The sequence below is a fragment of the Sphaeramia orbicularis genome, chromosome 6, assembly GCF_902148855.1.
Source record: "Sphaeramia orbicularis chromosome 6, fSphaOr1.1, whole genome shotgun sequence".
In the NCBI taxonomy this organism is placed as follows: Eukaryota; Metazoa; Chordata; class Actinopteri; order Kurtiformes; family Apogonidae; genus Sphaeramia; species Sphaeramia orbicularis.
In genome coordinates this window covers 10,569,618-10,594,793 of record NC_043962.1, presented here as the reverse complement: position 1 = coordinate 10,594,793, position 25,176 = coordinate 10,569,618, and the positions used below count along the sequence as shown (strand labels likewise).

General features: G+C 35.2%; 1 protein-coding gene across 2 annotated transcripts in view; it reads left to right on the top strand.

The window, feature by feature from the left end:
* tead1a (TEA domain family member 1a) overlaps window positions 1-25,176 on the top strand; it is a 119,925-nt gene that overhangs the window by 82,219 nt on the left and 12,530 nt on the right. Inside the window, exons 5-10 of one of the 2 annotated variants that reach the window (XM_030137692.1) lie at window positions 245-271; window positions 1,729-1,860; window positions 1,948-1,997; window positions 5,561-5,622; window positions 14,144-14,271; window positions 24,757-24,930. In XM_030137692.1, coding sequence (XP_029993552.1) covers window positions 245-271; window positions 1,729-1,860; window positions 1,948-1,997; window positions 5,561-5,622; window positions 14,144-14,271; window positions 24,757-24,930 — 573 coding nt within the window. The remainder of the gene's footprint in view (window positions 1-244; window positions 272-1,728; window positions 1,861-1,947; window positions 1,998-5,560; window positions 5,623-14,143; window positions 14,272-24,756; window positions 24,931-25,176) is intronic. The other variant, XM_030137693.1, reaches the window with a different exon arrangement.

Below are 25,176 nucleotides of genomic sequence, written 5' to 3'. Positions count from 1 at the left end.
TGTCTGCCAATACGCACTTCAAAAATTCCCGTTTTTTTTGGGTCACCCTGTACTTAAACCTGCTACGATATATTTACCTCCAACTGAATATTTGCTGCCAAAAATGACACAGTCTTTGCTAAATACCAAAGCTAAAGCTCAGTAGCGGCTCATACCTACATACTCATATCATTTGCATTAAGTGATTTCATAGTAATTTATTTGTGAAAGTATAACATAAACTTTGCTAAATGTCTCTCAACAGCTGCCAGATAATTGTATCCGTGTTCATGTGAGTATGTAGTACACTTAATTTTCACATATTGCATACTGCTCTAGAAAATAGCATTTACAGATACAGATCCACACACAGGTCAACTTTATTTACCCACAAAGGGAAGTTTATTGTATTCATATTTATGTTTTTGTATATAATCTAATGTATGTATGATTCAGTATATGTTTCTGAACAACACCATAGACTTTATAAAAGGAGGAGACGTACTGTAGTTGTAATGATATCGCCCATTATTTTCAATTCAATTCAATTTTATTTCTCACAGGGCTTTACAGAATCAGTTGAATATGAAAATAAACAACAGTCAAATAAACAGTAGATGAAGGAAATGGATTAATGGATTAATTTTGGGGGTTACTGCCAAAAAACTCAACTTTTGGTCGTCGCCATCTTGGTTTTTCACTCAGAAGTGACCATATTTGGACAAAAGAATTTAGCTTGGGAAGTACAAGGCACGTAACGTATCAAGCTAAAGCCAAAATATTGAAAATACTTCGCGATTATGCTGCTAAATGTCGCTAAGTCATTTCAGCAGCTTTGTAAGCTGAATGATCTGAAAAAACTAGTCGCTTTTCCATGGACTCTAAAATTGCGTGAATATAACTTGCGCTTAAAAATTTACCTAATGGAAAAATGGCAATTTCACCAAAACTGTAGTTTTTCGATTAAAAATGTTTGTGCTGGCAAGAGGTGGTTTTTCAGGCGTAGCGCAATTGTTATAAGAAAGACCTTTTTCCGTAATACATGAAGTCACGTGAATTTAAAAGAAAGAAAAAAAAAACAAAAACGAATGTTGACGGACGTTACAACAAGCGAAGAAGAAGAGTTTTAAAACAAACATGGTGCAGTATGTGTGGACACACCAGGAAACTGAATAATTTTATAATTTAGTTCAGGCTAGAGGGGTAATATATAATAATAAGGAATATATCTGTAAATCAACACGATATTTACGTTTCCTGACATGTTTTTGGAATGACTTCTTGTGACGTTTCGTGATAATAAATCAACAAATCATCACATTTGTGATTTAATGGATAAACCGACATTATGCACCTCTGTTTTTTCGACATTTAGTAAATATCTGTAAAGTTTGCGCAGATGTCCAATGGAAAAGCGATTACGGTTGCATACTGCTGTTTCTAATCAAGACTATTATCGAACTTATACTTTTCTGGGTCTCAGGAGGTTAAAGCATGTTTTTATAACTCTTCTTGGTTCATATTTGAGTTTCCTCTCATTGGTCGTTTACCGAACTGCTGAACATTACTTTAATTCGTGCGCCACAAACATCCAGGAGGTCCCAGTCTGAGCAGAACCAGTCCCATAATGACACTGTGACCGTAGACCACATTTGTCTGATTCGTCTTTTTCTCCACCTTCTTGCCGTGGTGTGTGTTATCCTCATGCTTGTTGTCGTCATGGTGACGGTGATGCTTGTCGTCCTGCAGGACCAGAACGCCAAGGAGAAAGCTCTGCAGAGCATCTCGTCCATGTCGTCGGCTCAGATCGTCTCCGCCACCGCCATACACAGCAAACTGCTGCCCGGGATCGTACGGGCCAGTTTCCCCGGCAACACACAGGTAACACACACGCGCGCGCACACACACACACACTTTACATCCATGGTTTGGTTCAGTGTGTTCATCTAAGTGTGTGTTTTCTTTCAGCTGTGGCAGGGGATGATTCCTGGAGGCCAGTCCAGCTCCACCACAGAAGAGTAGGTCACACTTACCACAGGGTTTTTATGATGATGTGTGTATTTGAACATATACACGTTTTCATATATACACTCTATATATACTCTCTCTCTCTCTCTCTCTCTCTCTCTCTCTCTATCATCCATCCTTCCTTCCTTCCATCTATCCATCCATGATCCTTTCATCCATCCTTCCTTCCTTCCTTCCTCATCAATCCATCCTTCCTTCCATCCATCCTTCCTTCTTTTCTTCCTTCCACATCCATCTATCCATGATCCATCCATCCATTCATCCATCCTTCCTTCCTTCCTTCCTTCCCCATCCATCCATCCATCCATCCATCCATCCATCCTTCTTTCTTTCCTTCCTTCCTCATCCATCCATCCATCCATCTATCTATCCATCCACCCACCCTTCCTTCCTTCCATCATCCATCCATCCATCCATCATCCACCCACCCATCCTTCCTTCCTCCTTCCTTCATCCATCCATCCTTCCTTCCATCCACCCATCCTTCCAACCTTGCTTTCTTCCTTTCTCCTTCCTTCCTTCCTTCCTTCCATCCATCCATCCATCCATCCATCCATCCTTCCTTCTTTCCTTCCTTCCTCATCCATCCATCCATCCATCCATCCATGATCCTTTCATCCATCCATCCATCCATCATCCTTCCTTCCTTCCTTCCTTCCTTCCTCATCAATCTATCCTTCCATCCATCCATCCATCCATCCATCCATCCATCCCTCCTTCTTTCCTTCCTTCCACATCCATTCATCCATGATCCATCCATCCATCCATCCATCCATCCATCATTCATCCACCCACCCACCCACCCATCCTTCCTTCCTTCCCTCCTTCCTTCCTTCCTTCCTTCCTTCTTTCCCTCCTTCCATCCATCCATCCATCCTTCCTTCCATCCATCCTTCCATCTCTTCCATAGTGTCTTATTATTTTATCACTTATTCTTCAGTGTGAACTTGAAACCAGTCTGGGATCATTTAGCTTTTACTTTGTGTTACTACACATTTCAAGGCAGTAACAGCTACACTTTCATCCACCAAATCTGTGATATTATGTGGAAAAAAAGATTTGCTAAAGATAGAATTTAGAGCAGAGCCAACAACCTGGTCTTTGCAAAATAACAATGCTGGAACACAGACACGGGAGTGAAGTTCCAATTTGGTACTTTTGTTAGATGGTTGAACAATTGTTGTGGGTTTTTTTGGGGAAAAACTGAGTTTCTACTCGATGTGTGTGTGAACGCCAAGTGTAGTGTTTAGTATTTCCCTTCAATTCAACATGTTTTTTTAAGTCTCCTCTGTTTGTTTTTTGTTATAAAGCTGCAGTTACATCTTGGTGTTGCACACACGTCTGTTTTGTCTGATTTCAGTTTTTCTTCTTCGTTTCTTGTCGTGTGTTTCAAACAGAAATAGCTTTGAATGCTTTTATCCCTTTCTGGTTGATTTCATACAATTTGCAGAGTGTTATATTTGCTGAACATTTCTTTTTAAATGAACCCTCCGGCTTTTTCAGCACTAGTTGAAAGTCAGCTCTGTCTTGAATTAAGTTTGATACGTCTAAATCACTTCCACGGAAATTCAGCGCCTTGTGTCTCATTAGGAATGTTTTCATAAAAGCATTTTTGTCACATTTAACATGTTTATAAAACCACCAAAATTGAAATGATATCCTCAAATTTGCTCCCTGGCAGTGGGTTTGTGCATGGAAAGCACCTTTTTTTTTTTTTTTTTTTTTCAGAAATTCTGACAGATATTTAACATGTGATTGTTGCTGAGTGTCCTTTGGTATCATGGATATGACAGTTTTCCATTAAAAGTGATAACAGAAGTGTAATAGGTAGTTTTGATGCTATTATTTAAATTACTTAAATACTTAAATGTTTATAGTTATGAGAATATTTATTTCCTAGCTGCCTTTCTATTGCACTAGTGTGTTCCATATTGCTGCTGTAAACTGTTAAATTTCCCCATGGTGGGATCAATAAAGTCTTATCTTATCTTATTTTATCTTATCTTATCTTAAATGTCACTAATTAAACCACAAAAGTACTGATGAAAATGTACATACTTATATAAATTGCATACACAAATAAATAAATGAATAAAATAAAATAGTAGTTATTTATAAATAAATAATAAAAAATGCATATATACATATACTCACATAGACGTGTGTGTGTGTGTGTGTGTGTGTGTGTGTGTGTGTGTGTATATATATATATATAAAAAATATGGGATCAATAAAGTCTTATCTTGTCTTATCTTATGTTATCTTATCTTATCTTAAATGTCACAAATTAAACCACAGAAGTACTGATGAAAATGACGATGTTCATACTTATACAGATAACCATACACAAATAAATAAATGAATAAGATAAAAATAATAATTATTTATAAATAAATAATAAAAAAATACACATATATACATATACTCACATACACATATAAATATATACATATATATTGAAATAAATAAAATATGGGATCAATAAAATCTTAGCTTAGCTTATCTTAAATGTTACAAATTAAACCACAATAGCACTGATGAAAATGAAAATGTACATACTTATATACTTACATAAATAACATATACAAATAAGTAAATGAAGAAAATAAAATAATTATTAATAAGTAATAAAAAAAATACACAAACACACACACACACACACCCATATATATATATATATATACACACACACACACACACACACACATATAAATATATACATATATATTAAAATAAATAAAACAAAACTTATTAAAGGTGCGGAGGATGTGTTACAAAAGTAAAAAGATACATCTTAGTCTTGAAAGGAATAGTCCACGTTCCCGTCATGAAACTGTCAGATTGGTTGTTAGTTGTCCAAATATTTATTTATTTATTTATTTAGTTAGTCAGTTAGTTAGTTAGTCAGTCAGTTAGTTAGTTAGTCAGTTAGTTAGTTCATGGTTGTGTATTTCATCAGCAGACATTCAATAATCTTCAGGTGAACAAACATATATACACCCATTCTCGAAAAGGAGCAGGATGAAGAAAATCTTACATCTCCTGCCCCCTTCTAAATAATAATAGCTTTAATGGTTAGCTAAACAGAACTAGCTATAAAGTCATACTGTATAAAGTCAGACAAACCAAACAAAATACATCCAAAAAAAACCCAAAAATGAATACAAAACCAAGTGCAAAACTACATGTCCAGGAAGTACAAAACAAACAAAACAGGTAAATATAAACCTGACGAAATGATGCAAAACCATTATGATACCAGACCAAAATAAGTAAATAAATATGTCACCAGATGCAAAAACAAACATGAAGCAAAATGTAAAAACTTATGAGTGTTCATATAACCTCACTGTTCTGTCTTCTTTATTAACAGTAAATAGATACAACAGTGAATAAAGTCAGTGCAGCTCTTACTGAACGCAGACGTGTCCTTGACCTGTGTCCTCCTGCTACTGTTGGTACAAGACAGAGGATTATTTCAGGACAATGTCTGTGTCTGTCTCTAACGCTGTCTGTCTGTCTGTGTCTTTGTCCGTCTGTCTGTGTGTCTCAGTATCAAGCCGTTCTCTCAGCAGGCGTACTCTGTGCAGACAGCAGGAACCACCACAATCTCAGGTGAGAGCGGCCGCCGTACAATTATCTCTTTCTGTAAAGTGAACAAGTGGTTCTTTCTGCTGCCATTACGAACACTGGCTCTCTACAGGGTGGGAGCGGGTCACCGGTGGGTTTCAGTGTTGTTCTGTGTGGATACATGTGGGTCAGACTGAGCAAAAGTGGACATCAGGTTGTTCTGAAACTTTCTGTCAGTGTTGTTTATTATGAAAAATTAAATTCTCTCTATGTATGTTTCATTCAGATTCACAGGCAAAGCTCTTAATTCATGTTTCACAACGGTCGATCTGTTAAAGAAGAGCAATTTGGGTGTGATTTCACCTGTATTTTTGACAATTTCCTTCACTTTGATCAACCTGTGGACTTAGTTTAGGGGAAATTAGTTCCAAAATAATACATTTAGTCTGAAATTATGCTCTTCAGATTCTTTTTTTTTTTGTTTTTTTGTACTTTATTTTTTATTGTTTTAATATAACATACAAAACAAACAGAAACACAGTCACAGGTCACAGGTCCATTCAGACATTTACGTACTGTTTACTGTCCACAGATTGAATGAAAAGTCCCATTTTTTCCAGTGCTTTACACCCTTATGCTGTTGTAGGTGGAGATTGTATGTCATCATTTCCATTAAATGGATTTGGTTGACAATTTTTATCACCAAGGAAATTGAGGGAGGGTCCTTTTTAAGCCAGTGTGTGGTGATGGCAAGCAGTATTCTAAATAAATACAGGGTGGGGAAGCAAAATTTACAATATTTTGAGGCAGGGATTGAAAGACAGTGTATGACCAATTAGTTTATTGAAAGTCATGAGAATTTATTTGCCACAAGAAAATGTACATAATAGAAAATGTTTTTATTCTATGTGTCCTCCTTCTTTCTCAATAACTGCCTTCACACGCTTCCTGAAACTTGCGCAAGTGTTCCTCAAATATTGGGGTGACAACTTCTCCCATTCTTCTTTAATAGTATCTTTAAGAAAGTCCACATTGCTGTGTGATGTTCTATTGGTAGCATGTTCTAAAACGCCCCAAATAGCAGAATCCAGAGGGTTTAGATCTGGGCTAGAAGGCGGCCATTAACATAATTCCCAACTAGAAGCACTCGGAGAGCGCAGACCTCCGCCAAGGCTGATCAGTGGCCCCCCCTGTGGGCCCCCCCCCACGCCAAGGAGGTTATGTTTTTGCCAGGGTTTGTTTGTTTGCTTGTTTGTCTGTCTGTTTGTCTGTCCGTTAGTGTGCAACATAACTCAAAAAGTTATGGACAGATTTTGATGAAATTTTCAGGGTTTGTTGGAAATGGGCCCCCCCGTGGGCCCCCCCACCCCCGATCACCACCAAAATTTAATCATTTCTTCCTTATCCCATTTCCAACAAACCCTGAAAATTTCATCCAAATCTGTCCATAACTTTTTGAGTTATGTTGCACACTAACTGACAGACAAACAAACAAACAAACCCTGGCAAAAACATAACCTCCTTGGCGGAGGTAAAAATTGCTGAAGTTGGATTTGTTGCTGTTGTCTACAAGTGTTTTGGTGTTCTTGTGTAAGATTTTAACTTCAAATCATATTTTACTGCATTTCTAACGGTCTTGTTGTCTACCTCAAGTTCAGTTGCCATTTTTCTCATGGATTTGGTTGGATCCTTTAGGATTTTGGATTTGAGAGCTTTAATAAAAGCTTTGGTACGTTTTTTGTTGCTTCCTCCACTTCCAGACTTCCTCGTAATAGTTTTGCTCATAGTCATTCTCTTCTTTCCATTATAAACAGTCTTTATGGACACTCCAACTATTTTTGAAATCTCCTTTGGTGTGACGAGTGCATTCAGTAAATCACACACTCTTTGACGTTTGCTTTCCTGATTACTCATATGGGCAAACGTTTCTGAAAAGGTATGGATAATAGTGTTAGGTATGATTATGACATCAATATATGTCTGGTTTCAAAACAATTGACGTAGCGCCTGCTGAGAAAAAGCAACTAAATGTTCATTGTAAATTTTTGCTTCCCCACCCTGTATATTTGCTTCCCTTTCCTGTAATTCCTCTGGGGGAATGCTAAAAAACAAAGTAGCCAATGACATATCAAAATGAACACCAAAAACTGAATACATCAACTTAATCATCTCTCCCCAAAAGCCAACAATACCAGCACAGGACCAGAACACATGTGCTTGTGAACATTATGAAAGCTGAATTTATAATACATTATGCCTACACTTATAATACTTTATTAACCTTGGTTTAAGTTGTTGTACATGATCATACAGGGTGGGGAAGCAAAATTTACAATGAACGTTTAGTTGTTTTTTCTCAGCAGGCACTACGTCAATTGTTTTGAAACCAAACATATATTGATGTCATAATCATACCTAACACTATTATCCATACCTTTTCAGAAACTTTTGCCCATATGAGTAATCAGGAAAGCAAACGTCAAAGAGTGTGTGATTTGCTGAATGCACTCGTCACACCAAAGGAGATTTCAAAAAGAGTTGGAGTGTCCATAAAGACTGTTTATAATGGAAAGAAGAGAATGACTATGAGCAAAACTATTAGGAGAAAGTCTGGAAGATACTATTAAAGAAGAATGGGAGAAGTTGTCACCCGAATATTTGAGGAACACTTGCGCAAGTTTCAGGAAGCGTGTGACGGCAGTTATTGAGAAAGAAGGAGGACACATAGAATAAAAACATTTTCTATTATGTCAATTTTCTTGTGGCAAAAAATTCTCATGACTTTCAATAAACTAATTGGTCATACACTGTCTTTCAATCCCTGCCTCAAAATATTGTAAATTTTGCTTCCCCACCCTGTAAACTGTCGTAATGACTTTTATAATGCTTTATAAATGCATTATAATGTCTTATGAATGTGCGCTTAATGCATTAGAAACTAGACCTTCAAGTAAAGTGTTACCAAAATATTCTATGTCAACTTTTTGGACAACAGTATAGATCCTTCAAAGTCAGTTTAATAATGAAGTTAATCAATCAAACACAAAGAAAAATAAATAAATTCTCTTGCAACTAAATTAACAGTTGCTCAGTCCGCTCTTAAACGGTTGTAGTTTAGTCTAATCCACGTTCTTAAAGGCATTAGTGTAGTGTTTTCTTTACAGAAACGTGGAAAGGGGCCCACGTTTTCACCCCAGAGCTGTGACTGATTTAATCCGACCATGTGATCAGCTGAGCGTTGAGATTTTCTACCAAAGAAACTTTTCCGCAAATAAACAAGCAGCGCGTCATGTGACTCACCTGCACCGTTTGACATTTCACACAGCGGTTTTAATAATTTAGCAGAATCCCCGCGGCTTTGTCACAGTGGACAATGGCAGCCGTCTAAAACACAACAGAGCAGACTGAGGTGTGTGTAAATGATGTGCATGAGCTTTTAACGGTACTTTTTATAGTGTTTTCAACAGTTTTAAAGGTTTACTCTGAATTTATACACCTTCACCTCAGTCAGGAATGGACTGTGAGACCCAGTAATCGCCTAAATTTGACTAGTTTGCAGCAGAATAAAGCTAATATTATTACTCAGTAGGGATAGGAATTGATAAGAATTTAACAGTTTAGGTTCTATTGTTGATGCCACTAATTGATTTGATTTCTCATTGAGTCTCTTATCGATTCTCATTGGATTAGGGAACAAACTATAGCACAATTGGCTTTTTTTTAATCTTTTGATTGTTTAATCAGGGTTCATACAGGTGCTTGAAATCCTTGAAAATGCTTGAATTTCAATGTTGTGTTTTCAAGATCTAAAAAGTGCTTGAATTCTAGTTTCAGTGCTTGAACGTGCTTGCAATTCTAACTCTGTGATGTGATTGATTGATTGATTTTTAATATTAACTCTGCCAGGTTAGAAGGCAAGATAAAACTGCTTACAGAGAGGTAATATGTTTTGAAAAATACAACTTAATGTAAAAAAAAAAAAAAAAAAATTTGTCATGTAAAGAAGAGCAATTTGGGAACAATTTCACTTGTATTTTTGACGATTTCCTTCAGTTTGATCAACCAAACCAAACCAAATCAAATCAAATTAACACGTTCAATCTAAAATTATGCTGTTCTGATTCATTTTTAATGCAATTATTTTCAAGTATTATGAATTATTTAATGGGAATGGTGAATTTTAATGTAATGGTAAATTTCAGTGTTGTGTTTTCAAGGTCTGAGAAGTGCTTGAATTCTAGTTTCAGTGCTTGAAAGTGCTTGCAATTCTAACTCTGGGTTGTGATTTATTTATTTATTTTGAATATGAACTCTGCCAGTTTAGAAGGCAAGCTAAAGCTGCTTACAGAGTTGATACGTTTTGAAAAATAAACATTTTATATTATTTGCCGCGTAAAGAAGAGCAATTTGGGAACAGTTTCACCTGTATTTTTGACAATTTCCGTCACTTTGATCAACCTGTGGACTGTGTTTAATGGGAATTAGTTCCAGAATAGTACATTTAGTCTGAAATTATGCTTTTCAGATTCATTTTTAATGCAGTTCGTAAAGTTAAATGATAGAAATGAGTATATATGAGTAAGAACACTGTTGGAATAATTGAATTTTCAGACACGTTCTTCTTTTTGTTCCTATTTATACACATCAGTATCACCATTGACCTGGTTCAGTGATTACATACTGAGTCCCAGATCCACTTTATCTATCAATAATAAACAGGGTTCATACAGGTGCTTGAAATCCTTGAAAATGCTTGAATTTCAATGTTGTGTTTTCAAGGTCTGAAAAGGGCTTGAATTCTAGTTTCAGTGCTTGAAAGTGCTTGCAATTCTAACTCTGTGATTTATTTATTTATTTATTGATTTATTTATTTATTTTTAATATTAACTCTACCAGGTTAGAAGGCAAGATAAAATTGCTTACAGAGGTAATATGTTTTGAAAAATACAACTTAATGTAAAAAAAAAAAAAAAATTGTCATGTAAAGAAGAGCAATTTGGGAACAATTTCACTTGTATTTTTGACGATTTCCTTCAGTTTGATCAACCAAACCAAATCAAATCAAATCAAATTAACATGTTCAATCTGAAATTATGCTGTTCTGATTCATTTTTAATGCAATTATTTTCAAGTATTATGAATTATTTAATGGGAATGGTGAATTTTAATGTAATGGTGAATTTTAATGTTGTGTTTTCAAGGTCTGAGAAGTGCTTGAATTCTAGTTTCAGTGCTTGAAAGTGCTTGCAATTCTAACTCTGGGTTGTGATTTATTTATTTATTTTGAATATGAACTCTGCCAGTTTAGAAGGCAAGCTAAAGCTGCTTACAGAGTTGATACGTTTTGAAAAATAACATTTTATATTATTTGCCGCGTAAAGAAGAGCAATTTGGGAACAGTTTCACCTGTATTTTTGACAATTTCCGTCACTTTGATCAACCTGTGGACTGTGTTTAATGGGAATTAGTTCCAGAATAGTACATTTAGTCTGAAATTATGCTTTTCAGATTCATTTTTAATGCAGTTCGTAAAGTTAAATGATAGAAATGAGTATATATGAGTAAGAACACTGTTGGAATAATTGAATTTTCAGACACGTTCTTCTTTTTGTTCCTATTTATACACATCAGTATCACCATTGACCTGGTTCAGTGATTACATACTGAGTCCCAGATCCACTTTATCTATCAATAATAAACAGGTTCATACAGGTGCTTGAAATCCTTGAAAATGCTTGAATTTCAATGTTGTGTTTTCAAGGTCTGAAAAGGGCTTGAATTCTAGTTTCAGTGCTTGCAATTCTAACTCTGTGATGTGATTTATTTATTTATTTTTAATATTAACCCTGCCAGGTTAGAAGGCAAGATAAAACTGCTTACAGAGAGGTAATATGTTTTGAAAAATACAACTTAATGTAAAAAAAAAAAAAAACATTCTGTTTTGAATGTCTGGGGTCACCAGAAATTTGTGACGTTAAAATGGGGTCACGAGACAAAAAAGGTTGGAAACCACTGAGTTAATCCTTTCATCCACGAATTATGAGAACCTTAGTCAAGATTTTTTTCTTCAGTGTTTAGCCATGAAAAAAACAATGCGATCGAGTTTTTTTTTTTTTTTCTATGGAGTTACAAAAATATCCATGCATTTAATTTTTGAAGTAAAGAAACGTGTTTAAAACCCAATATCAGAAAGTGACATGAAAACAATGAAATAAAAACATTTTTAATGCTGCTAATCTGATGTCTTCTCACATTTGAACATATTCTAATGCTAGTAATTACTCACTTCACAGAGATAATATGCAAAAAAAAACCCTTCTTGTCTAACAAATAACAATTGATGTACACTCAAACATGTTAGTGCAGATCAGGTTTATCAAGAACAGTAAAGTTACAGTAATGATCTGAATTACAGTGTATGGGATGGTGCATACAGGGTGGGGAAGCAAAATTTACAATGAACCTTTAGTTGTTTTTTCTCAGCAGGCACTACGTCAGTTGTTTTGAAACCAAACATATATTGATGTCATAATCATACCTAACACTATTATCCATACCTTTTCAGAAACTTTTGCCCATATGAGTAATCAGGAAAGCAAACGTCAAAGAGTGTGTGATTTGCTGAATGCACTCGTCACACCAAAGGAGATTTCAAAAATAGTTGGAGTGTCCATAAAGACTGTTTATAATGGAAAGAAGAGAATGACTATGAGCAAAACTATTACCAGAAAGTCTGGAAGTGGAGGAAGCAACAAAAAACGTACCAAAGCTTTTATTAAAGCTCTCAAATCCAAAATCCTAAAGGATCCAAACAAATCCATCCAGATACCAGGTACTGCCATGGCTTAAAGCAAACAACCCAGATGGAAATTATGTATGGACACAGGATGGTGCTCCAGCCCACACAGCTAGAAAAATACAAGATTTCTGCAAATCCAACTTTAGCAATTTTTGGAAATCATGTTTATGGCCGCCTTCTAGCCCAGATCTAAACCCTCTGGATTCTGCTATTTGGGGCGTTTTAGAACATGCTACCAATAGAACATCACACAGCAATGTCGACTTTCTTAAAGATACTATTAAAGAAGAATGGGAGAAGTTGTCACCCCAATATTTGAGGAACACTTGCGCAAGTTTCAGGAAGCGTGTGAAGGCAGTTATTGAGAAAGAAGGAGGACACATAGAACAAAAACATTTTCTATTATGTACATTTTCTTGTGGCAAATACACTGAACAAAAATATAAACGCACCACTTTTGTTTTTGCTCCCATTTTTCATGAGCTGAACTCAAAGATCTAAAACTTTTTCTATGTACACAAAAGGCCTATTTCTCTCAAATGTTGTTCATAAATTTGTCTAAATCTGTGTTAGTGAGCACTTCTCCTTTGTCCTTTGCTGAGATAATCCATCCACCTCACAGGTGTGGCATATCAAGATGCTGATTAGACAGCAGGATTATTGCACAGGTGTGACTTAGGCTGGCCACAGTAAAAGGCCACTCTAAAATGTGCACTTTTACTGTATTGGGTGGTCCAGGGGGGTCAGAAAACCAGTCAGTATTTGGTGTGACCACCATTTTCCTCGCACGGTCTTCTTCATGAATTCTGTGAAACAGCTTTGGAGATGGTTTATGGTAGAGAAATGAACATTCAATTCACAGGCAAAAGCTCTGGTGGAGATTCCTGAAGTCAGCATGACCAGTGCATATTCCCTCAAAACTTGTGACATCTGTGGTATTGTGCTGTGTGATAAAACTGCACATTTTGGAGTGGCCTTTTATTGTGGCCAGCCTAAGGCACACCTGTGCAAAAATCCTGCTGTCTAATCAGCATCTTGATATGCCACACCTGTGAGGTGGATGGATTATCTCAGCAAAGGAGAAGTGTTCACTAACACAAATTTAGACAGACTTGTGAACAATATTTGAGAGAAATAATGAGAGAAAGATTCTGTTGGGTTTCTGTAAATTGACTTAGAGTCTGGTTTTGACCAACTCTATATATAAAATGTCAAGACATAACTTTTTTTTGTGATCTGGCGCTATATAAATAAAATTTTGATTGATTGAGTGATTTAATTGGTTTTCCCCTGTAAGTCGCTTTGGAAAAAAGCGTCTGCCAAATGCATAAGGAAATAGAAATAGAAATAGAAATAAACCTTGTGTGTACACAGAAAAAGTTTTAGATCTTTGAGTTCAGCTCATGAAAAATGGGAGCAAAAACAAAAGTGTGGCATTTATATTTTTGTTCAGTGTAAATTCTCATGACTTTCAATAAACTAATTCGTCATACACTGTCTTTCAATCCCTGCCTCAAAATATTGTAAATTTTGCTTCCCCACCCTGTAAGTGTCCACTGTGTTGGCTGATATGGAACTAAAACAGCAAAACCCATGAATATACAAGAGAACAGCTGGAGAAGAACTGTCCACTGGAGTGACCACTATGCATGAAAGGGTTAATGACATGATTTAATGATGACAGTGGTGAGGTGAGGGTTAAATGTGTGTGTGTGTGTGTGTGTGTGTGTGTGTGTGTGTGTGTGTGTGTGTGTGTGTGTCGTCCAGCCTACGAGCCTCCCAGTGCAGCCCAAACACACCGAGAGCCAGCGTGGCAGGGCCGCTCCATCAGCACCACCAAACTACGACTGGTGGAGTTTTCATCTTTCCTGGAGACGCCGAGCGAACAGGACACAGTGAGTCACACACACATACACACACACACACACACACACAATAAGCGCTGGGTATTGTCCTATAAACAGAGATGACAGATAACCCCGCCGTGGAGAGCAGCCTTAAACCTCTTTGTGTGCCTCTTCGTATGAATAACCTTTGTAAAGCTCTATCTGTGCGTCTGTTCGCTCTATCCGTCATCCTGACACGCCGCCGCTTCGCTGTCATTTCTCTGCTCCGAGCTCACAGACAGCTGGCATTCATCTTGTTGCTTTTTGTTTGGACAGTAAAAAAAAACAAAAAAAAAAAAAAAAACGAGGCCTCATATTGTTCTGCAGACAGTACTGTAAATGTAAATAATTACAGTAGATTTCATTTAATGTGTGAAATATGTATACGCAATAATGTTATTTATAGATTTATCTGACAAAGTTTTTTCTTTGCTTAATTTCTCAATGAAAATATAAAGCAATTAAACCTGTAACTGGGCTTTACTTTTGTAGTTTAGACCTTTATTCCCATTATTCACAAGAGGATTTTCCATACATTAAATTAAAAGTATGACATGTAACAATTCACATTTATAATAACTAAATAAGACCAGGTCTGTGTTGCATATTTTATTGACTTTTGTACCTACATTACATCAAACACGGTTCAAATTAAGAGAAATTCATCATTTTAGCAAATTTAATGAATATGTTTAAAGGATAAAAGTCGTACAGGACCAAAATTAACAGTAATACAGCAATAACATAGTCCTGACGTTACTGTAAATGTCAATAATTACAATAGATTTCACTGAATGTGTCGTTGGTTTATCCGATAAATGTCATTTAAAAAAAGTAGACGTTTGTTCTCCGCTTAATTTCTCTATAAAAATAAAAAGCAGTTACAGTTATAACTGGGCTTTATTTGTGTAGTTTTGGCTTTCATTCCCATTAGTCATGAAAGAATAGAATAGAATAGAATAGAATAGAATAGAATAGAATAGAATAGAATAGAATAGAATAGAATAGAATAGAATAGTTGTGACCAGATAGAATAGAATTGAATTGTCATGATAGAATAGAATAGAAATAGAATAGAATAGAATTGTCATAATAGAATAGAAATAGAATAGTCATGATAGAACAGAATAGAATACAATAGAATAGTCATGAACAGATAGAATAGAATAGAGTAGAATTGTCATGATAGAATAGAATAGAATTGTCATGATAGAATAGAATTGTCATAATAGAATAGAATTGTCATGATAGAATAGAATAGAATAGAATTGTCATGATAGAATAGAATAGAATTGTCATGAAAGAATAGAATAAAATAGAATTGAATTGAATTGTCATGATAGAATAGAGTAGAATTGTCATGATAGAATATAATAGAATAGAATAGAATAGAATAGAATAGAATAGAATAGAATAGAATAGAATAGAATAGAATAGTCATGATAGAATAGAATAGAATAGAATAGTCAGGAAAGAATAGAATAGAATAGAATAGGTCATAATAGAATAGCATAGAATAGAATTGTCATGATAGAATAGATTTGAATTGAATTGTCATGATAGAATAGAATAGAATAGAATAGTCATGATAGAATAGAATAGAATAGAATAGAATAGTCAGGAAAGAATAGAATAGAATAGAATAGAATAGAATAGAATAGAATAGAATAGGTCATAATAGAATAGAATAGAATTGTCATGATAGAATAGAATTGAATTGAATTGTCATGATAGAATAGAATAGAATAGAATAGTCATAATAGAATAGAAAAGAATAGAATTGTCATGATAGAATAGAATAGTCATAATAGAATAGAATAGAATAGAATAGAATTGTCATGATAGAATAGAATAGAATAGAATAGAATAGAATAGTCAGGAAAGAATAGAATAGAATAGAATAGAATAGGTCATAATAGAATAGAATAGAATAGAATTGTCATGATAGAATAGAATAGAATAGAATTGTCATGATAGAATAGAATAGAATTGTCATGATAGAATAGAATAGAATAGAATAGTCATGATAGAATAGAATAGAATAGAATAGTCAGGAAAGAATAGAATAGAATAGAATAGAATAGAATAGGTCATAATAGAATAGAATTGAATTGAATTGTCATGATAGAATAGAATAGAATAGTCATAATAGAATAGAAAAGAATAGAATTGTCATGATAGAATAGAATAGAATAGTCATAATAGAATAGAATAGAATAGAATAGAATAGAATTGTCATGATAGAATAGAATAGAATAGAATAGAATTGTCATGATAGAATAGAATAGAATAGAATAGAATAGAATAGAATAGAATAGAATAGTCAGGAAAGGATTTTCCATGCATTAAAGGTATAATATGTAACAATTCACACTTAAACTATCCAAATAAGTTTAGGTTTATATTCCATATGTTGTTGACTTGTCCGCCGACATTACATTTAAAACAATGTTCAAATTAAGAGAAATTCATCATTTTAGTAAATTTCATAAACATTTTTACATTTTTTTGCATTTCACAAATTCATCCCACGGGCCGGATTTGGCCCCCGGGTCACATGTCTGACACCTGTGATCTATAGAGACATCCCATTAGATATGGCAGTGGTAAATGAGTGCATGTTACACAGATGTACAGGTGACAGTTTCACCACTCTGTGTCGCTGTTGTTCTTACAGCAGCTCTAGTTTCAACATTATCACTGTGTCCTTTGTCCCAGTTATGGACCTTTTGGTTGCTGTTTGGTGATGAACTATTTTAAGCTACTTTAGCCGGTAGCCTCTTCCCTATTGGACACCAAAGTGTCCGTAGAAGAATAACACATAACACAGTAAGAAAGCAATGTTAAAGATAAAGATCGTTTTATTTGCCATTTGTACACATTCAGGTACATAGGAATTATTATGCAGAGGTCTCTCAGAGTGTAAATATAAAAGATTAACCCATAAAGACCCAAACCACCATTGGCAACCAAAACCATCTCCTGATCTAAAATGTTTAATAAATCTTAGAACCACTAATCCTATCGATACATGTAAATAATTGGTGTAAAATACAGTTTAACCTCAATTATTCATAGAATGAAATGTATAAAAACTTGTAAAATGAGAATAAAATGAGCAAAGTACTTAAAAATAAGGAAAAAAATGAACCAAAAGCCTTTAAATATGGCATAAAAATTAACAAATAAAGAGTCTAAAGAGAGGATTAAAGGAGTAAAATACTTGGAAAAATGAGGAGTGATTAATTGATTCACCAGTAAAACCCGTGGAGTTGGATCAATGACAGTGGATGGACACACTGGGTTTATGTTTAATTAATGATGGATTTGCTGAAAAACTCACTTTTCTTTCAGTTTTCTCTGTTTTGATATAATAACCTTTTTATCAACTTTTTTTTTTTTTTTTTTTTTACAAACATCTAAATTAAATATGAGTCTTTATGGGTTAAAATATACAATTAAAATAGAAGTCAGAGATAAAACCAGTATGAAAGTATAATAAAAGTACAAAAGCTGTAAAAAAATAAATAAATAAATAAAAAAAAATGAATAAATAACACAAAAAAAACAATTAACCTCCTGAGACCCAGTAAATAATCATTTTGGCCATTTTACATTAAATAATTGCCTTAATTGGAAACAGCATGAAGCAAGACTTTTTACACATACATTTAAAAAAAAAAAAAAAATTCATATCATGTCCTTTTCGGTTGATATTTTTAAATTTTTAATTTTAAAGTAAAGCTGTGAAACTCTTGTCCACTACAGAGGACAAAAATGGACTTCTGGGTCTCCAGAGGTTAAAAGACATTAGCACAATGACTTGTAATAAATATCTAAAAATAAACAAACTGAGTTGCTATGTTGCATTCAGTGTCACTGTATGATACACACTTACATACATGTGCAGCAGGAATGAATGTTCAGAACCGAGTGTGATTTCTATTAAGACAGTATTTTCTACCCACCGCTGTGTTTTCTGCGTCTCCTTAGTTTAGAGCTTTAATGTAAAAGTCCCTTCCTGTGTGTTATGTCCATTATGCATAAAGCTGTGAACTAAACATGACCAGTTTAACGATGGTGGCCTTGCTTCGTATCCACGGCGACCAGGTGTCCCACTTTTGTGTGGGACCGCACGGCATTTTTATCCCTTATCCCCGTGTCCCACATACAGAGACACTGTCCTACATTTGGATTGTTGGGGGAATAAATGAGTTCCAGCAGACACTGGTCAGGGTTTTCCATGAAAATACATTGTACATGTACGTGCGCACACACACACACACACACACACACACATATATATATATATATATTAGGCCTGTAACGGTACACAAAATTTTCGGTTCAGTACAATTTCAGTTTTCAAAGCCACTGTTCTTTTTTTTTTTTTTTGGTTCGGTACGTGAAAAAAGAAAACCACTCAAAATATCTTTAATGCATTTATGAATTTTTGAACATTTTCCCCCCAATTTTTGGACACAATAGGATATTGAAAAACAGGAATAATATAATTGTGCTGCTATAAATTAAATAGAAAATAAAATAAATTCTTAATATTACTAAATGTATTTTAAACATTAGTATTGCACTTTTCCCTGACAGGTAGTTTTGAACAAACAACACAAATCTAATCACAGTTCTGTCAGTTCACATTCTGCATAAAAATATCAACAAAAAAATTCCATAAGTGCAGCATTAACAAGAGGACAAACTGGTATTCTGTTTTAACAAACTGAAGAGCAACATTGACAACAAACTGAACCAAATTATTTATTTTAGGACAGAGAACAAACTGTTTAGACCACTTTGTGTACTTGTGTGTGTGTGTGTATGTGTGTGTAAGTGTGTGTGTGCGTGCAGGGTGCAATTTTTTGTGGGGGATAATAATAATAATAATAATAATAATAATAATAATAATAATAATTAACTTTATTTGTATAGCACCTTTCATACAGAAATTGTAGCCCAAAGTGCTTCACATTGATTGAAAAAATACAATATTAAAATACATTAAGATCTGATTATACATCAAGAAATAAAATGAAATTTGAGAGAAATACAATAAAATAAAAATAAAAACAGCGCACATTAAAATATTTGATTATACATAGAATTTTTGAGTGCAAGAAATAAAATGAAATTTGAAATACAATAAAATAAAAAATAAAAACAGAAATACAAAAGAATAAAATAAAATAAAAACAGCGCACATTCCTGGTTCCTGAATTGTGACCCCATTTTTATCTCCTTTCAAAGGCTGATGAGAATAAAAATGTTTTTAATTTGGTTTTAAATATATTCAGTGAACTGGCTTCTCTAATGTCTTTTGGAATTGTATTCCATAACTTTGGTGCATAGTTAGTAAAGGCTGCATCCCCCATTTTCTTTGTAATATTTCTGGGAGTCGCTAGTAACCCTGCGTTTGATGACCTCAGTGTTCTAGTTTGTACATAATTGATCAGTGAGTTTGCAATGTAACTTGGTCCGGTTCCATTTAGAGCTTTATACGTGAGGAGTAGTATCTTAAAATCAATTCTGTAGGTTACCGGTAGCCAGTGCAGGGAAACCAACACTGGAGTAATGTGCTCTCTCTTCTTGGTTTTGGGATGGTTTTGTTTGTTTTTTTTTGGCCGGGGGGGGGGGGGGGGGGGGGGGTGTTGTGGTCCATAACTAATGTAACTAATGCTGGCATGAAACAAAAGTTATATTATATTATATTATATTATATTATATACTTTCAACGTCCAACTCCGGGTTTTATTCCTCTATTATACAGCGTGCGTCACAGACAGACAGACAGACAGACAGAGCTAGTGTAAGTGTTTTAGAACTACCGTAGTTCCTAGGGGCCAAACAACGTCCGTCTTATAAACGTCTCTTTCCTCGTTGTTGTCTTTCACCTGAACCTGAACTGATCCAAACTGGACTGGACTGATGGTGGAGGGTCTGCAGTCTCTTTCTTCCAGGTTCACATCATATTTGTTGTTTTTTTTTAACCTTATATCAGCTGCTATTTCATATTTCGGGTCAATGTGCACATCCTTCAGTATGTCCGTGTGGAACTTGCGCGGATTTAAAGTTCCGCATCAAACAACGTCTTTAGTTACTTTTTCTTTTTCTAATCATACTGTACCATTTCAGTACAGCTGTGTACCGAACCGAACAGGTGTGTACCATTACAGGCATATATATATATATATATATATATATATATATATATATATATATATATATATATATATATATATATATGCAAATGATCTAAATTATTACAAAAATCAATACATGGAATTTGCAAATATGTGAAAAAAAAAATGAAACAAACAACATTTTAATTGTAAACTATAATACAGTTTATTTACAAATAGAACCTAGTGGTACTCCCCACCAATATATGGTACAGTGAAATGGACTGAAACTGACAATAGTTACTCAAGGTATGTAAGACTGAAAATGTAAAATTATGACAAATTATGGAATTATGGATCATTTGCATTAAACATGGTATAAAAATAACATTATAGCAGCAGGATTCCATTCTAGGCCGGCCTAGAATAGAATTCCATTCTGGGCCGGCCCGATTCAGAATCGGGCCAGATTCTGTTTTGGGCCTCGACATATATATATATATATATATATATATATATATATATATATATATATATATATGTATACACACACACACCACTGACTTTGGGGCGGAAGGTTGCCGGTTCGAATCCCGGCAGGAGCGAAGCATGGATCCAGGTGGGCCTTTGTACCATGGCAACAATCTAAGGAAACTCTGGAATGAGCTTCTGAGAGCGTGGAATGACATTGGGGTTGAAACTCTCAGAAAATACATCCACACAGTGCCAGGCAGATGCACTGCTGTGACTGCTGCCAAGGGGGGGGGGGGCACACTAAATATTACAGTTAAATGTAAAAAAAAAAGGACTGGACTGATGAATTTGTGCGTGAAATATTCTCAGTACCTTTACCTTTAACTTTAGCAACGGCAAAAAAGTGACATTCAGGCTCTGGGAACAAATAAACCACCAGTTTCTTAAGATTTGACAAATGTTCTAATATTTTTGCACACCTCTGTATGTTCAGTTAATGATAGATTTGACTGAAAAAGTCACTTTTTCTTCAGTTTTCTCTGTTTCCGATAGAATAACCCTCAACTGTAATCTGAGCTTTTATTAATATTTACAGGATCAGTGAATTAAATACATGAAAATACATGATTTTTACTGAAACAATGCAAAACCCAGAGGATAATATTATAATAAATGATGATAAATCACTTCAGAAAGGTTAAATTTAGAGGGGTACTGCCACAAAAGTAACATTTGGTCTTTACTGGTTAAGTATAGTTTTACATTTTAACTGCCTGTTTTAAGAGAAATAATAATGTTCCGAATCAAGGTTCTTTTATTTAGTTAAATTTTTGTTAATTTTCTTAATAATATCAGTTTAGTGCCATTTTGTTAATGTCCTTAAACCTTTTGAAACAGGGCTCTTTAGTTCATTTTGTTCATTTCGTGCCTGTTTTGTTCATTTGAGTGATTTTTTTTCAGCCCATGTTAGAAAAGCCAGCAAATTTTAATTAAAAATGAGCCAAATATGTGCAGTGAGTTCTTATTCAACTCGATTATTGTTTCTATTTTCAGTTGCAGCTGCAGTAGTATGAACCAGATCTGTGCAGTGTAAATGTACTTACATGTTTGATCTGTGACAGTGGACATGTCTGAGTCTGCGTCGCATTATCCCACACAAACACTCGACAGTTTGTTTGGATCGGCTCTGCACTGCTCTGAGCTTCAGCCGTCTGCCTCTATCTGCATCGTTTCCGGTCTCATCCCTTTTCCTTCTTTTTTCTCATCTTGTTTCTTCTTTCGTCTCATCCTGTTTTTCTTTCTTCTCATCCTGTTTTTCTTTCTTCTCATCCTGTTTTTCTTTCTTCTCATCCTGTTTCTTCTTTCGTCTCATCCTGTTTTTCTTTCTTCTCATCTTCTCATCCTGTTTTCTTTCTTCTCATCCTGTTTTCTTTCTTCTCATCCTGTTCCTTCTTTCGTCTCATCCTGTTTTTCTTTCTTCTCATCCTGTTTTCTTTCTTCTCATCCTGTTTTTCTTTCTTCTCATCCTGTTTCTTCTTTTGTCTCATCCTGTTTCTTCTTTCGTCTCATCCTGTTTTTTCTTTCTTCTCATCCTGTTTTTCTTTCGTCTCATCCTGTTTTTTCTTTCTTCTCATCCTGTTTTTCTTTCGTCTCATCCTGTTTCTTCTTTCGTCTCATCCTGTTTTTCTTTCGTCTCATCCTGTTCCTTCTTTCTTCTCATCCTGTTTCTTCTTTTTTCTCATCCTGTTTCTTCTTTCGTCTCATCCTGTTTCTTTTTTCGTCTCATCCTGTTTCTTCTTTTTTCTCACCCTGTTCCTTCTTTCGTCTCATCCTGTTTTTTCTTTCATTTCATCCTGTTTCTTCTTTTTTCTCATCTTGTTTCTTCTTTCTTCTCATCCTGTTTCGTCTTTCATCTTATCCTGTCTTTTCTTTCGTCTCATCCTGTTCCCTCTTTCGTCTCATCCTGTTTCTTCTTTTTTCTCATCCTGTTTCTTCTTTCGTCTCATCCTGTTTTTTCTTTCTTCTCATCCTGTTTTTCTTTCTTCTCATCCTGTTCCTTCTTTCGTCTCATCCTGTTTTTCTTTCTTCTCATCCTGTTTTTCTTTCTTCTCATCCTGTTTCTTCTTTTGTCTCATCCTGTTTCTTCTTTCGTCTCATCCTGTTTTTTCTTTCTTCTCATCCTGTTTTTCTTTCGTCTCATCCTGTTTTTTCTTTCTTCTCATCCTGTTTTTCTTTCGTCTCATCCTGTTTCTTCTTTCGTCTCATCCTGTTTTTCTTTCGTCTCATCCTGTTCCTTCTTTCTTCTCATCCTGTTTCTTCTTTCGTCTCATCCTGTTTTTCTTTCGTCTCATCCTGTTTCTTCTTTTTTCTCATCCTGTTTCTTCTTTCGTCTCATCCTGTTTCTTTTTTCGTCTCATCCTGTTTCTTCTTTTTTCTCACCCTGTTCCTTCTTTCGTCTCATCCTGTTTTTTCTTTCATTTCATCCTGTTTCTTCTTTTTTCTCATCTTGTTTCTTCTTTCTTCTCATCCTGTTTCGTCTTTCATCTTATCCTGTCTTTTCTTTCGTCTCATCCTGTTCCCTCTTTCGTCTCATCCTGTTTCTTCTTTTTTCTCATCCTTTTTCTTCTTTCGTCTTATCCTGTTCCTTCTTTCTTCTCATCCTGTTTCTTCTTTCGTCTCATCCTGTTTCTTCTTTCTTCTCATCCTGTTCCTTCTTTCTTCTCATCCTGTTCCTTCTTTCTTCTCATCCTGTTTCTTCTTTCTTCTCATCCTGTTCCTTCTTTCTTCTCATCCTGTTCCTTCTTTCTTCTCATCCTGTTTCTTCTTTCTTCTCATCCTGTTCCTTCTTTCTTCTCATCCTGTTTCCTTCTTTCTTCTCATCCTGTTCCTTCTTTCTTCTCATCCTGTTTCTTCTTTGGTTTCATCCTGTTTCTTCCTTCTTCTCATCCTGTTCCTTCTTTCTTCTCATCCTGTTTCTTCTTTCTTCTCATCCTGTTCCTTCTTTCGTCTCATCCTGTTTTTCTTTCTTCTCATCCTGTTTTTCTTTCGTCTCATCCTGTTTCTTCTTTTGTCTCATCCTGTTTTTTCTTTCTTCTCATCCTGTTTTTCTTTCGTCTCATCCTGTTTCTTCTTTCGTCTCATCCTGTTTTTTCTTTCGTCTCATCCTGTTTTTCTTTCGTCTCATCCTGTTTCTTCTTTCGTCTCATCCTGTTTTTCTTTCGTCTCATCCTATTCCTTCTTTCTTCTCATCCTGTTTCTTCTTTCGTCTCATCCTGTTTCTTCTTTTTTCTCATCCTGTTTCTTCTTTCGTCTCATCCTGTTTCTTTTTTCGTCTCATCCTGTTTCTTCTTTTTTCTCACCCTGTTCCTTCTTTCGTCTCATCCTGTTTTTTCTTTCATTTCATCCTGTTTCTTCTTTCTTCTCATCTTGTTTCTTCTTTCTTCTCATCCTGTTTAGTCTTTCATCTCATCCTGTCTTTTCTTTCGTCTCATCCTGTTCCTTCTTTCTTCTCATCCTGTTTCCTTCTTTCTTCTCATCCTGTTCCTTCTTTCTTCTCATCCTGTTTCTTCTTTGGTCTCATCCTGTTTCTTCTTTCTTCTCATCCTGTTCCTTCTTTCTTCTCATCCTGTTTCTTCTTTCGTCTCATCCTGTTCCTTCTTTCTTCTCATCCTGTTTCTTCTTTCGTCTCATCCTGTTCCTTCTTTCTTCTCATCCTGTTTCTTCTTTCTTCTCATCCTGTTTCTTCTTTGGTCTCATCCTGTTTCTTCTTTCTTCTCATCCTGTTTCTTCTTTCTTCTCATCCTGTTCCTTCTTTCGTCTCATCCTGTTTCTTCTTTCGTCTCATCCTGTTTCTTCTTTCGTCTCATCCTGTTCCTTCTTTCGTCTCCAGTACAACAAGCACCTGTTTGTCCACATCAGCCAGAACAGCCCGAGCTACAGCGACCCTCTGTTGGAGTGTGTGGACATCAGGCAGATCTACGACAAGTTCCCTGAGAAGAAAGGAGGCCTCAAGGAGCTGTTTGGAAAAGGCCCGCAGAACGCCTTCTACCTGATCAAGTTCTGGGTAAGTACACAAGAACCCAGGAACTTTTATTACCAGGAACAAGATTACCTGGGTAAAAACAAATCCTGGTAGCGTTTGTCATTTGCATTTCCACCTCAAAGTTCCTGAAGATTTGTTTAAATGAGGCGAGGTTGTTTGGCGTTGTCTCACTGAATTTCTTTTGAATGTATTCGTGAAATAAGTTCGACAGGGTCCAGGCTGTTTGAGCGTATTTACTGAATACGCTCTAGATGGACAGATGGATGC